The 15005-nt window shown below is 33.1% G+C and overlaps 1 protein-coding gene across 1 annotated transcript; it reads right to left on the minus strand.

Moving 5' to 3' along the window:
• Positions 1–12133: 12133 nt before the first annotated feature.
• On the minus strand, positions 12134–14002 carry LOC129747755 (protein unzipped-like). Its single transcript, XM_055742103.1, has 2 exons — positions 13950–14002; positions 12134–13858 (listed from the first exon to the last, which is right to left on the minus strand). Exons 1-2 carry the CDS (start codon positions 13995–13997, stop codon positions 13418–13420), a joined length of 489 nt encoding a protein of 162 aa, XP_055598078.1. The 5' UTR covers positions 13998–14002; the 3' UTR covers positions 12134–13417.
• Positions 14003–15005: the final 1003 nt, after the last annotated feature.

Genomic DNA, 15005 nt, shown 5'->3' on the forward strand with positions numbered 1-15005 from the left:
CAAACATTGAAAATATGATAAGAATTATGGCAAATAGCGGCACGATAGGATGAAGGAAGATTCATTGTTTGCATAACTGTGCCCTAAATTCAAGCTAACGAAATGAGTTATTTCTTATCCAAAATCAACTACTTGAAGATCATCAGTTATTTTGGCTTTGCGATAAAAGTTAGAGATGGGTTCTTTTTATTTTTTGTCTGCCTTTCTGAATTTCGAGGGAAAATATGGCATGAAAGACTAAAAGTTTGAGATTTACTTTATATCTTTTCAATCATAAGTCAAAACGTTATGCGGTCTTTAAAAAAGTTGCTGAGAAAGTTATGGTCTTGAATATTGAGAACTAAAAAATGATCTCCATTGATACCAGAAATTATTACAGGTCCTCTTTTGAATTTGGTTAACGATTTTTTTTCCAAACCATACATCTCTGAAACCCCAAACGTGATTTAGATCAAGAATAGTATACTAATTCAACAGTTTTTGTTTTTGATGTACGTATTTTTGTTTTTTAAGATATCACTGGCTAATTTTACTTCAAATTAACTTTCATTTCATCTTTTAACCGCCATAACAGCAAAACTAGAGCTCATACATGAAATCTGACACAACACCATATTTGAATTTTGAGACGTTAAATTCCTTCAAATTCATATTTGTGGAAGATTTGAAGAAATGTTAAGCGAATATTATTTTTGACAAAAGGGAATCATCATTTGTTTCCCTTTTATTTATTTAAAACGAAAAATTTTGGAACTCTTTCGATGGTTTGTAAAAAGATTTGAATCGTTTTCTGAGAATAGCTCGTTTTTGCACGAACAGATGCGAAGGTATTTTTCGTCATCACTTCCTTTTAAAAGTTTCATGGAGCTTAACAATTACAATTTTTTTCTGTACGTATTTTCGAAAAGATTTTTCACAATTTAAATTTGTTTTCTATAAACAGTGGTTATTTTTTATTTGGAAATCCGTATGAATTCATTGCGTTGAGATATTGAGCAAGGTTTAAAATCGTGAAAAATTCATAATTTCACAGATTTTTATCCAGATGTGTTTGTCAATGTTAAAGTTTAAATTCTTGATTCTTAAATTTTTTTACAGATTTAATCATTTTTTTTTAAGTTTAGTTTAAATACTTGTGGGATAGGCCTTCTAAGGCTGAATCATGGAAATCTTAAGACTTTGCTAATTGTCAAGTAAAATGACTCAATTTAATCGATGTTTGGCATGATTTGCCAATGATGTTTCTGAAAATAGCATCACAGATAACACAAGACACCAAAATTCATATTTTTTGGAGGTGCAAGGAATCTCAGAATTGATTTTGACGTATTCGGGGGTGCTGAATCCAAATATTCATTGAGAATTCAAACTAGAGCTGACAATCTAGTTTTCGGAATAACTTTAAAGAATAGGTCAAAATTTGTAATTAAATCTGTGTACTTATTTGACAAAACTGTAAAATTCAAATACTTATTCACTCGATAATCAACTTTCCCAAAGACCGTGAGTAATTTTGAATTCTAAGAAAAAAGTTATGGAAATTTTATTTCAGTTATTTTTTTTCCAAACCTGCGAAAAGCGGGAGCTTTGACAATAATTCAACGAAAAATTAAATAAAATTACACCTCAATATTTTTAAACTGAAAATCAAATCATTTTGCAGTCTTTAAACAAGTTGTTGAATGAGTTAAAATCTTTAACCCATTCGAGACGGAGGCCTTTTCACGACATCCGAACTCGTAGTACTTTACTCTTAGATAACTTTTATGTCGTTTTATTTTCATCAAAACCACTTCCCAATACATTTTGCCTAACATTTGCGGATTTCATTGGTTTAAGAATATTATTTTTCCGAGCAAAACAATGAAAGATTGTTCTGACAAAGGTATAAAAATTCCATTGCACACACGGTGTGCAATCGGTCTCGAATGGGTTAAATAACCAATATTCAATGATTTTCTGTGATGATGTCAGAATAAATTGTAATATTATTTTTTGGACTTTCTGTGAATTGTAGATTTCAATTTGTTGAAAGCGAGGTTTCTCTCATACAAGAATATCTTGGCAAAATCTGAGTCCTTGATTGAATGAAGAATAGTAAATTGATCCACAATCAGCTTTTGGTATTATGAAGGTTTATTAATTTATCAGTTATAAAAGATAGATTTTAGCCAAATTGATGAATTTTAAAATTTCAACACGTCGTATCACTTTAACCAGAAGTGATAGACAAAATTTGTAAAATGTTTTGAATTCAGGACGCCAAAATCTAACAAATTCAGTTATTGAAACATAGGCACCAAAAATGCTGTTTCCCTTTTGTTACAATCTTTTTGGGTTGAATCAAAGAATTGCAGATATTGTTTTTGTCGAAAAATTCTGAGTCTTGTTGATAAGATATCTAAAGGATGTCCACGATGAAATTGCCACACTATGAAATTGTTCTAACTTTTTAACCGTTGGGTAGAATTTAATGGAAATTTGGGTGGATTTATTTCATAGTGAATTGTTTACATCCTGCAAGTTTTACAGTCCTGTGATCAAAACTCACGGAAATGGAGTCCAAAGAACAGCTCGTGAGTGGTAAAATCTGGCGCATTCATCATGAGAACAAGGATCTCTCGCATCGTTCCATCGCTCAAACGTTGGGAATCGCGAATTCCACGGTGTCACGAAGTTTTGTCCAGAAGGCCAAAACTAAGGCTGGGCTTCGAACATTCAAGGTACAAAAGGCCCCTAATCGCGACGAGAAGCAGAACAAGTCCACCAAAACCCGTGCAAGGATTGTAACTCAACATGCTGACGAAAGTTGAATGCTGCATCATGGACAACGAAAAATATGTGAAGTCCGATTTCAAACAGAGCCCCGGCAACATGTTTTTCACGGCCATGGATAAGTTCAGCGTTTCGGAGCATGTCCGCACTCAGAAGATGTCCAAATTTGCGAATAATTTCCTGGTTTGGCAAGCCATCGGCACGTGCGGGAAGCAGAGTGCACCTTTCGTGACCCAGGACAGGATGAACGGACAGGTGTACATGAAAGAGTGCCTCCAGAAGCGCCTGCTTCCTCTCCTGAAGGCCCACAACGTCCCAACAATCTTCTGATCGGATTTGGCCTCATGCCACTATTCCAAGGACGTGCTGAAGGGGTATGCGGACAATAAGGTCAATTTTGTGCCGAAAACAACTATCCGGAGCTCCGCTCCATCGAGAAGTACTGAGCGATTATGAAGCAGCACCTTCTTAGACGACCTAAGGTAGTGAAGACAGTCGAGGAACTGAAGAAAAAAAAACGGTTGATTCACAGGTTTTGCAGAATCTTATGGCCGGGGATAAGGCCAAGGTGCGGGCATTTGCGTATGGACTGTAAATAAAATACGAATAAAATGGTAAAATGAAGTTTAATAGTTATTTTTCAATCGCTGAAAATATGATGGCAATCCGATGAAAACTCGAATTTTGCGAATCATTATTGTGTGTGGCAATTTGATCGTGTACACCCTTTACATAATGATTAAGTTTGAATTTTTGGTAGAATAATTTGAAATTCACATTTCACATTATGATCCTTTGATGATTATGATTCGCTTTTTATTTAGAGATGGAACAGAATGTTGTACTTACGAAGAATATATTCTAGTTGATGTAAGTGGCATAGTAGTAAATAACAAAAAAAAAAATACAAATTGCAGTGGAAAGAAAATGTACGTGGAGTGGAGTGAAATAACAATTCCAGAAAAATGTCTCAGAAGAAAAACAAACATCCTTAGAAAAGAGCCCAAGATGATATTTTGATAGAATGAAGTGATTGAACTGATCAAGACAAGATTGCCGTGGTGATGAAGAATGCTCTTCCAAATAACGCTGTGAAATAGGAAAAACGTGTTTTTTTTTCTTTACAATCACTTATCACTAAGTTAAAATGTCTTTTTTTCAACGAGGTACGGTATACACGGGGTATGTGTAATAGTAAAAGTAAGCTTCGGGGAACAAACAGTACCAAGTGTCGATTTTGCCTGATTGCTGGTGGCTCCAGAGAGTAAAAGTTTTTGATGAGAATATTACTACCTAACGAACTTTTCGGTTGTTTAAGAAAAAATTCACGAAAACACAAGCCTTTCTTCACGTCATTTTTATTGAAATTTTTGTTTTTGATTTCTTTCGGCGTTTTTTTTTGTTTTTTGATGTTCATGATACAATATTACATCATTACAATAATATACAATCAACAAATTATAACGGTTCCTGCATCTGCTCTTACTTCCTAGTGATTCATTCGATTTCCTTGCAGCTATCTGGTTTCTGTTCATGAAATTTCTTTCCCGTTCCCTAAACGTGTGTGTGCTTACATTTCTAGGTAAAGTAAAAAGATAAACTGCTTGATGCCTATTTATATAAACCGGTAGCTAGTGGGTAATATGAATTTCATATTCGCGCGCATTTGCCTCGAAATTTAGCTAGACTCTCCTTCGACACATTTCATTTTAATAATTTTTGTTTTGTTTGTTTTTTTTAATGTCTAATTATCTCAATTCGTTTCACTGGTTTCAGGTTTGGTGCCATTCTTTTCGGTTAGTTTCTCACGTTATTTTGTGTATTTGCTCACAATAAAAGCCCCGCGCCTTGCCTTCTTGCTTACTTGCCCATGCATTGTTTTGTCATATTAAATTTTTGTTTTTTTAGTTGATTTTATAGAGTATATTTGCTCTATCGTTTTTTCTGGTTGTGTATGCTCTATGCCGCTACTTGCAATAAATACGGTTATAAAAATAGCGTCTGTTGAGTAATATTTTCACTTTTTTTTTGTTTGTATCTCACATTTTTCGCATCGATTTTCCCTAATTTCTCATTGTATATTGTATGTATGATGGGTCTCACTTAGGGATGTTTCTTGACTTATCCGGATCTGGAAGGATTTTTATGGTTCAGAATTTATGTGATTTTCGTTTATTTTATCTATTGGGCTACTCTTCGGTTATTTGCTTCTTCAAAAAGATTGATTGTACAAATGGACCAACACACATTAAATTGTATTTTCATTTTTGTGTCCCTCTCACTTACGGCTTTTAAAGTTTTTCGTTTCATCATTCCTATCCCCTTTGGTACTGAATCGTACTCATCACCACTAAGCGAATAGACAAGGTTTAAATAGCTTTACTGAGATTCATATGTTCAGCTAATGATTATGCGCGACGGAAATTTACACTCTTCTCTACGCAAATGATCAATATTAGGGCCAAAAAGCGTAGGCAAATCAAGGCAACGTTCAGGTTCTAGCGATTTGTATTTTGTTTTGCTCAAGAAAAAGCTTTAACGATTTTGTTCTTCTGTCATCATTTTTTTCAGATCAACAAATCAATTACGAGAACATCGAACTGTCATCTGCTTTGACATTAATTATAAACTAATTTATTGAAAATCATATAACTAGTGCCATGCGTCGTTCAATTCCTTTCGAAAACTTCAATTTGACATCTTTTTCCTGTACTATCTCTCATTGCAAATTTTCACTTTTTTTCAAGATTTTGGAACGAAACATCGATTTTTGCTATTTATTTAAAGTTTTTTTTCTGTTTGTCATTTAAGGTTCGGCTCGATTATTATAAGAGTTTGATCACACACGCAAGGCATTTATATGGTAGTACAGTTTATTTTGTTCAATATTTTTACAATATTTTTCATTTGGTTTGATTCACAATACTTTTTTTCGTGTGTTGTATATCGAAACTCAGCTAAGCGGAAGTTTGGAGTTTACGTGACTGTGTCTGTATATTTTTTCGAATAGGATTTCCCTTTCTCGATATACGTTGTGTAAATTTGGTTTATCTCTATTCTAAACCATTTAGAGAGGATGTTTTTATTGACAAAAAATCAAAGCAGAACATTCTTAGAACTTGCGAACAGTTTTGCGACGAAATTGTTAAAAAAAATTCCAAAAAGCCATCTAAAATACTTAAAATTGAAATGTGAAGCCTGAATCGAAATAGATACAACTTTTTTAAAACTTGAAACAGGTTAACATTATCTTGTTTTCAAATCAGAACGAGAAGTGTCATTCAAATGTTAGGAAAAAAAATCATAATTCGGGATAAATTTTGATCCAGAACATAAATTTCATTTCACTTTCAGATCTGGAATTCACAATTAAGATTCAGAATTCAGATTCAGAATACAGATTCAGAATTCAGATTCAGAATTCAGATTCAGAATTCAGATTCAGAATTCAGATTCAGAATTCAGATTCAGAATTCAGATTCAGAATTCAGATTCAGAATTCAGATTCAGAATTCAGATTCAGAATTCAGATTCAGAATTCAGATTCAGAATTCAGATTCAGAATTCAGATTCAGAATTCAGATTCAGAATTCAGACTCAGAATTCAGAATCAGATTCAGATTCAGAATTCAGATTAAGAATTCAGATTCAGAATTCAGATTCAGAATTCAGATTCAGAATTCAGATTCAGAATTCAGATTCAGAATTTAGATTCAGAATTCAGATTCAGAATTCAGATTCAGAATTCAGATTCAGAATTCAGATTCAGAATTCAGATTCAGAATTCAGATTCAGAATTCAGATTCAGAATTCAGATTCAGAATTCAGATTCAGAATTCAGATTCAGAATTCAGATTCAGAATTCAGATTCAGAATTCAGATTCAGAATTCAGATTCAGAATTCAGATTCAGAATTCAGATTCAGAATTCAGATTCAGAATTCAGATTCAGAATTCAGATTCAGAATTCAGATTCAGAATTCAGATTCAGAATTCAGATTCAGAATTCAGATTCAGAATTCAGATTCAGAATTCAGATTCAGAATTCAGATTCAGAATTCAGATTCAGAATTCAGATTCAGAATTCAGATTCAGAATTCAGATTCAGAATTCAGATTCAGAATTCAGATTCAGAATTCAGATTCAGAATTCAGATTCAGAATTCAGATTCAGAATTCAGATTCAGAATTCAGATTCAGAATTCAGATTCAGAATTCAGATTCAGAATTCAGATTCAGAATTCAGATTCAGAATTCAGATTCAGAATTCAGATTCAGAATTCAGATTCAGAATTCAGATTCAGAATTCAGATTCAGAATTCAGATTCAGAATTCAGATTCAGAATTCAGATTCAGAATTCAGATTCAGAATTCAGATTCAGAATTCAGATTCAGAATTCAGATTCAGAATTCAGATTCAGAATTCAGATTCAGAATTCAGATTCAGAATTCAGATTCAGAATTCAGATTCAGAATTCAGATTCAGAATTCAGATTCAGAATTCAGATTCAGAATTCAGATTCAGAATTCAGATTCAGAATTCAGATTCAGAATTCAGATTCAGAATTCAGATTCAGAATTCAGATTCAGAATTCAGATTCAGAATTCAGATTCAGAATTCAGATTCAGAATTCAGATTCAGAATTCAGATTCAGAATTCAGATTCAGAATTCAGATTCAGAAATCAGATTCAGAATTCAGATTCAGAATTCAGATTCAGAATTCAGATTCAGAATTCAGATTCAGAATTCAGATTCAGAATTCAGATTCAGAATTCAGATTCAGAATTCAGATTCAGAATTCAGATTCAGAATTCAGATTCAGAATTCAGATTCAGAATTCAGATTCAGAATTCAGATTCAGAATTCAGATTCAGAATTCAGATTCAGAATTCAGATTCAGAATTCAGATTCAGAATTCAGATTCAGAATTCAGATTCAGAATCCAGATTCAGAATTCAGATTCAGAATTCAGATTCAGAATTCAGATTCAGAATTCAGATTCAGAATTCAGATTCAGAATTCAGATTCAGAATTCAGATTCAGAATTCAGATTCAGAATTCAGAATTCAGATTCAGAATTCAGATTCAGAATTCAGATTCAGAATTCAGATTCAGAATTCAGATTCAGAATTCAGATTCAGAATTCAGATTCAGAATTCAGATTCAGAATTCAGATTCAGAATTCAGATTCAGAATTCAGATTCAGAATTCAGATTCAGAATTCAGATTCAGAATTCAGATTCAGAATTCAGATTCAGAATTCAGATTCAGAATTCAGATTCAGAATTCAGATTCAGAATTCAGATTCAGAATTCAGATTCAGAATTCAGATTCAGAATTCAGATTCAGAATTCAGATTCAGAATTCAGATTCAGAATTCAGATTCAGAATTCAGATTCAGAATTCAGATTCAGAATTCAGATTCAGAATTCAGATTCAGAATTCAGATTCAGAATTCAGATTCAGAATTCAGATTCAGAATTCAGATTCAGAATTCAGATTCAGAATTCAGATTCAGAATTCAGACTCAGAATTCAGACTCAGAATTCAGAATCAGATTCAGATTCAGAATTCAGATTAAGAATTCAGATTCAGAATTCAGATTCAGAATTCAGATTCAGAATTCAGATTCAGAATTCAGATTCAGAATTCAGATTCAGAATTCAGATTCAGAATTCAGATTCAGAATTCAGATTCAGAATTCAGATTCAGAATTCAGATTCAGAATTCAGATTCAGAATTCAGATTCAGAATTCAGATTCAGAATTCAGATTCAGAATTCAGATTCAGAATTCAGATTCAGAATTCAGATTCAGAATTCAGATTCAGAATTCAGATTCAGAATTCAGATTCAGAATTCAGATTCAGAATTCAGATTCAGAATTCAGATTCAGAATTCAGATTCAGAATTCAGATTCAGAATTCAGATTCAGAATTCAGATTCAGAATTCAGATTCAGAATTCAGATTCAGAATTCAGATTCAGAATTCAGATTCAGAATTCAGATTCAGAATTCAGATTCAGAATTCAGATTCAGAATTCAGATTCAGAATTCAGATTCAGAATTCAGATTCAGAATTCAGATTCAGAATTCAGATTCAGAATTCAGATTCAGAATTCAGATTCAGAATTCAGATTCAGAATTCAGATTCAGAATTCAGATTCAGAATTCAGATTCAGAATTCAGATTCAGAATTCAGATTCAGAATTCAGATTCAGAATTCAGATTCAGAATTCAGATTCAGAATTCAGATTCAGAATTCAGATTCAGAATTCAGATTCAGAATTCAGATTCAGAATTCAGATTCAGAATTCAGATTCAGAATTCAGATTCAGAATTCAGATTCAGAATTCAGATTCAGAATTCAGATTCAGAATTCAGATTCAGAATTCAGATTCAGAATTCAGATTCAGAATTCAGATTCAGAATTCAGATTCAGAATTCAGATTCAGAATTCAGATTCAGAATTCAGATTCAGAATTCAGATTCAGAATTCAGATTCAGAATTCAGATTCAGAATTCAGATTCTGTAAATTTATTTTTCGGCATATCGGTGAAAAGTAGTTATGAAATTGATAAAGATGGATAGAGAAGTGAGAAGAAAATTTACAGATGTTGAAAAGAGCGAAAGAGCATTTTTGCGAGGAAACTTATTAACGTACACCATACTTTACCCTGCAACATTTCATTATTTAGGAGAAGTAGTACCGGGATAGAGGTGGCACTACCTTAACCTATACAATGAAATCTGGTTGGTCCGAAGTCTACATGTGGTGAACACGTATACTCCGGACGGGCTCTATCCATCTTTATCAATTTCATAACTACTTTTCACCGATATGCCGAAAAATAAATTTACAAAATTAATTAACGGTGGTTAACTTATCTTAGAATTCAGATTCAGAATTCAGATTCAGAATTCAGATTCAGAATTCAGATTCAGAATTCAGATTCAGAATTCAGATTCAGAATTCAGATTCAGAATTCAGATTCAGAATTCAGATTCAGAATTCAGATTCAGAATTCAGATTCAGAATTCAGATTCAGAATTCAGATTCAGAATTCAGATTCAGAATTCAGATTCAGAATTCAGATTCAGAATTCAGATTCAGAATTCAGATTCAGAATTCAGATTCAGAATTCAGATTCAGAATTCAGATTCAGAATTCAGATTCAGAATTCAGATTCAGAATCCAGATTCAGAATTCAGATTCAGAATTCAGATTCAGAATTCAGATTCAGAATTCAGATTCAGAATTCAGATTCAGAATTCAGATTCAGAATTCAGATTCAGAATTCAGATTCAGAATTCAGATTCAGAATTCAGAATTCAGATTCAGTATCCAGATTCAGAATTCAGATTCAGAATCCAGATTCAGAATTCAGATTCAGAATTCAGATTCAGAATTCAGATTCAGAATTCAGATTCAGAATTCAGATTCAGAATTCAGATTCAGAATTCAGATTCAGAATTCAGATTCAGAATTCAGATTCAGAGTTCAGATTCAGAATTCAGATTCAGAATTCAGATTCAGAATTCAGATTCAGAATTCAGATTCAGAATTCAGATTCAGAATTCAGATTCAGAATTCAGATTCAGAATTCAGATTCAGAATTCAGAATTCAGATTCAGTATCCAGATTCAGAATTCAGATTCAGAATCCAGATTCAGAATTCAGATTCAGAATTCAGATTCAGAATTCAGATTCAGAATTCAGATTCAGAATTCAGATTCAGAATTCAGATTCAGAATTCAGATTCAGAATTCAGATTCAGAATTCAGATTCAGAATTCAGATTCAGAGTTCAGATTCAGAATTCAGATTCAGAATTCAGATTCAGAATTCAGATTCAGAATTCAGATTCAGAATTCAGATTCAGAATTCAGATTCAGAACTCAGATTCAGAATTCAGATTCAGAATTCAGATTCAGAATTCAGATTCAGAATTCAGATTCAGAATTCAGATTCAGAATTCAGATTCAGAATTCAGATTCAGAATTCAGATTCAGAATTCAGATTCAGAATTCAGATTCAGAATTCAGATTCAGAATTCAGATTCAGAATTCAGATTCAGAATTCAGATTCAGAATTCAGATTCAGAATTCAGATTCAGAATTCAGATTCAGAATTCAGATTCAGAATTCAGATTCAGAATTCAGATTCAGAATTCAGATTCAGAATTCAGATTCAGAATTCAGATTCAGAATTCAGATTCAGAATTCAGATTCAGAATTCAGATTCAGAATTCAGATTCAGAATTCAGATTCAGAATTCAGATTCAGAATCCAGATTCAGAATTCAGATTCAGAATTCAGATTCAGAATTCAGATTCAGAATTCAGATTCAGAATTCAGATTCAGAATTCAGATTCAGAATTCAGATTCAGAATTCAGATTCAGAATTCAGATTCAGAATTCAGATTCAGAATTCAGATTCAGAATTCAGATTCAGAATTCAGATTCAGAATTCAGATTCAGAATTCAGATTCAGAATTCAGATTCAGAATTCAGATTCAGAATTCAGATTCAGAATTCAGATTCAGAATTCAGATTCAGAATTCAGATTCAGAATTCAGATTCAGAATTCAGATTCAGAATTCAGATTCAGAATTCAGATTCAGAATTCAGATTCAGAATTCAGATTCAGAATTCAGATTCAGAATTCAGATTCAGAATTCAGATTCAGAATTCAGATTCAGAATTCAGATTCAGAATTCAGATTCAGAATTCAGATTCAGAATTCAGATTCAGAATTCAGATTCAGAATTCAGATTCAGAATTCAGATTCAGAATCCAGATTCAGAATTCAGATTCAGAATTCAGATTCAGAATTCAGATTCAGAATTCAGATTCAGAATTCAGATTCAGAATTCAGATTCAGAATTCAGATTCAGAATTCAGATTCAGAATTCAGATTCAGAATTCAGATTCAGAATTCAGATTCAGAATTCAGATTCAGAATTCAGAATTCAGATTCAGTATCCAGATTCAGAATTCAGATTCAGAATTCAGATTCAGAATTCAGATTCAGAATTCAGATTCAGAATTCAGATTCAGAATTCAGATTCAGAATTCAGATTCAGAATTCAGATTCAGAGTTCAGATTCAGAATTCAGATTCAGAATTCAGATTCAGAATTCAGATTCAGAATTCAGATTCAGAATTCAGATTCAGAATTCAGATTCAGAACTCAGATTCAGAATTCAGATTCAGAATTCAGATTCAGAATTCAGATTCAGAATTCAGATTCAGAATTCAGATTCAGAATTCAGATTCAGAATTCAGATTCAGAATTCAGATTCAGAATTCAGATTCAGAATTCAGATTCAGAATTCAGATTCAGAATTCAGATTCAGAATTTAGATTCAGAATTTAGATTCAGAATTCAGATTCAGAATTCAGATTCAGAATTCAGATTCAGAATTCAGATTCAGAATTCAGATTCAGAATTCAGATTCAGAATTCAGATTCAGAATTCAGATTCAGAATTCAGATTCAGAATTCAGATTCAGAATTCAGATTCAGAATTCAGATTCAGAATTCAGATTCAGAATTCAGATTTCAAGTAAGGTGGTTAGAATTTTGATTCATAAGTTAGATCCTGATTCAAAATTTAAAATTGATTATTCTTATATTTGAAATAAAAAATCAGAACTCAGTTACGAAACTTTAATTTTGAATTCACATTGATGCATTGAAAAAATTAGCTATTGAAAACTCCGAGCATTTGATCTGATTTTTAAATCAAATTTTCATGCAAAATTAATGTGAAATTGATTTATATGTTTGTTTTTTTTTTTTAAATGACTTTGTTCTCCAAAGATGTTTGTTGGTGGAATGTACTCATTAAAGATCAACTCAATTTTAAAAATAGCCAATTCGAAGCGCGCGAATTTCCTTAACCTTTCCTTTTTTTATGTTTTAAATAATAACTTACAATACATTGGATAGAGACATATCTAGCGAAAACTATATGTACACAATTGAAAAAATATTTGACATCTCAACGATATTTCCAATCGACTTATACTGTAGAAAGAGACTAAGTGTGAGATACTTAGAGAGAGTGATAGAGATTATACTCAAAATTTTACCAACTAGTTACAAATACAATTATAAATTATTAATTACTCCTCACTTGATTTTTTCGGCTTCGGGTTCTTTCTTTTTTACTTCGTTTTGTTTGGCTCGCTGCTAGTTGCAAGTTGAAATAATAATAACGTTATAATGCTAATTGATCGATTAATTTATCTTTCCTTTCACTAGATTCCTATATACTTTTCTTCTTAAGATTAAGATTAGCTTAACTAATTCGTTTGAATCTCTACAAAGGTTCGCACTGAAAGATCTGTTATTAAAAAAAACAAAATATTTTAACTTTATACAATTTTTCGCTCATCGGAAGCGATTTTCAATTGAAGAATCCGGAACAAGCTCAGACAAGAATACTCAAATAAGTGTGACGAAGCTCCCCAAAGTCCAACTCTGGGTACTTTGTACTCACACACAGCGCACTTGCTCGATCCATAAACATTCTTAATAAGCCCCGGCCCGGGTTTTTGAGGAACAACAAAAATGATTGCAAGAAATTACGAAAGTAAAAACCTATTCAACGATATCGATCCGCTCATCAGCTAGGCTCTAAATCCTATGCGACACCAGCCCTGTCAGAAGTGCAAATATCAGCAATCCGGACCACCACCGATGACACACCATCGTGGCGGAACTGTTGCCATTTTTGTTTCCTCCACTGCCACCTCCAATACTAGATAAGCTGATGCTGCTTTCCGGTTTGTCGATGCTCCGGCTGCTGGCCACCTGTTCCCGGCTGGCCGAGGACCGGTCGATTTCGTTGCTCATGCCATCGTCGCCATCTTCGAGGTCCATATCTATCCGGGGATGCAGGTCAAGTGGGGTGTTGGCAATTGGCACCGGTTCCTTCATGGTGGTCGTCGCTTCCGTCGTCGAAGTTGTCGTGGTTGTGGTCGTTGTGGTTGTCGTCGTTGGGACCAGGGTTCCGTTTTCGATCCAGTAGATCGGGCTGAACTCGATCTTGACGTCCTCCATGTCTTTGCTGAGCATCTATGGAAGGAAAAAAAATGAAGTAAAGTATAAACTGCATATTATTGTATTTTATTATTTTAAGATCGGCCCTAAAGTGTAGATAACAAACATATATTATCCTGGATAAATTAAGAAATAGGAGCTGTAATCCATCCATCCATCCATCCCTGTTAACCCTCATCGGTCCCTGAAATTTTTAACCCGTTACAGTCCCTGGAGTGTCAATTTGACACTCCTGACTAAAACCAATATATCTCTCTTGTTTCCCAATCAATTTTTACAAAATGTATAGTTTTGGAAACCTCCTAAAAATATAAAAATGTACCAAATTACGTCAACTTTTCAATCTTATTTTTCGAAATTTATGTATCTGGCCTGACATAATTAATTTTGATGGTTCATTGATTGAAAAGTACGGTTTATACGCAACTTTTTTACATTTTTTGTGGTCATGATATTAAAAAAAATCAAAAACTTATATCCTTGTGCGCAACGTTTACTTCTAACTTCAGCTTTGTTGGACACTAAGTGAATTTTTTTTTGAGGATTCCGTAGCTGTTCTTCATCAATCTTTTTTCCGAAGCATGTTTTTTTCGGAATTTTGTTCTTAGACTTTGAATAACGGAAAATGGAAATGTTGTAGGTGAATATGATCTGAAAAACATATTTGAGTTACATTACGATGTTTCCAAAAGTATAAATTTTGTAAAAAATCGGTTGAGAAACAAGAGAGATAAACCGGTTTTAAGCGAGGAGTGTCAAATATAATAATGGGTCGGAATAAGGTTAATGGGTCCTGTTGTAGGACCCCGGTGTAAGAAAGGCGAATTTAAGTGAAAGCTAAGCTACACTCATCTTGTGTTAAGCTTTTCGTACTTCTACCTTGCTGTAAAGCTTGCTTAATTTAGGAATGGAACAAACTTTTGCTCATATTGTGGCGCTCCTGGTGGAAGAATTTGGACGTTTTCGGCGCCCACGTGTCACGTATGTTTTTTTGACATTCCGCAAATCGTCTGTACTTTGTAAACAATCAACATGGAGGCCGGAAGAAGAGAAAAAAATCTGCACAGTTTTTTTTTTAGAAAATCCGTTGTTGTCTGTATCTAGGCTAGTCTGCCGCCGATCGTGGCCTAGAGGATAGCGTTCATGTCTTCTAAGCCATAGT

The sequence above is a fragment of the Uranotaenia lowii genome, chromosome 2 (genome assembly GCF_029784155.1).
Source record: "Uranotaenia lowii strain MFRU-FL chromosome 2, ASM2978415v1, whole genome shotgun sequence".
Taxonomy (NCBI): Eukaryota; Metazoa; Arthropoda; class Insecta; order Diptera; family Culicidae; genus Uranotaenia; species Uranotaenia lowii.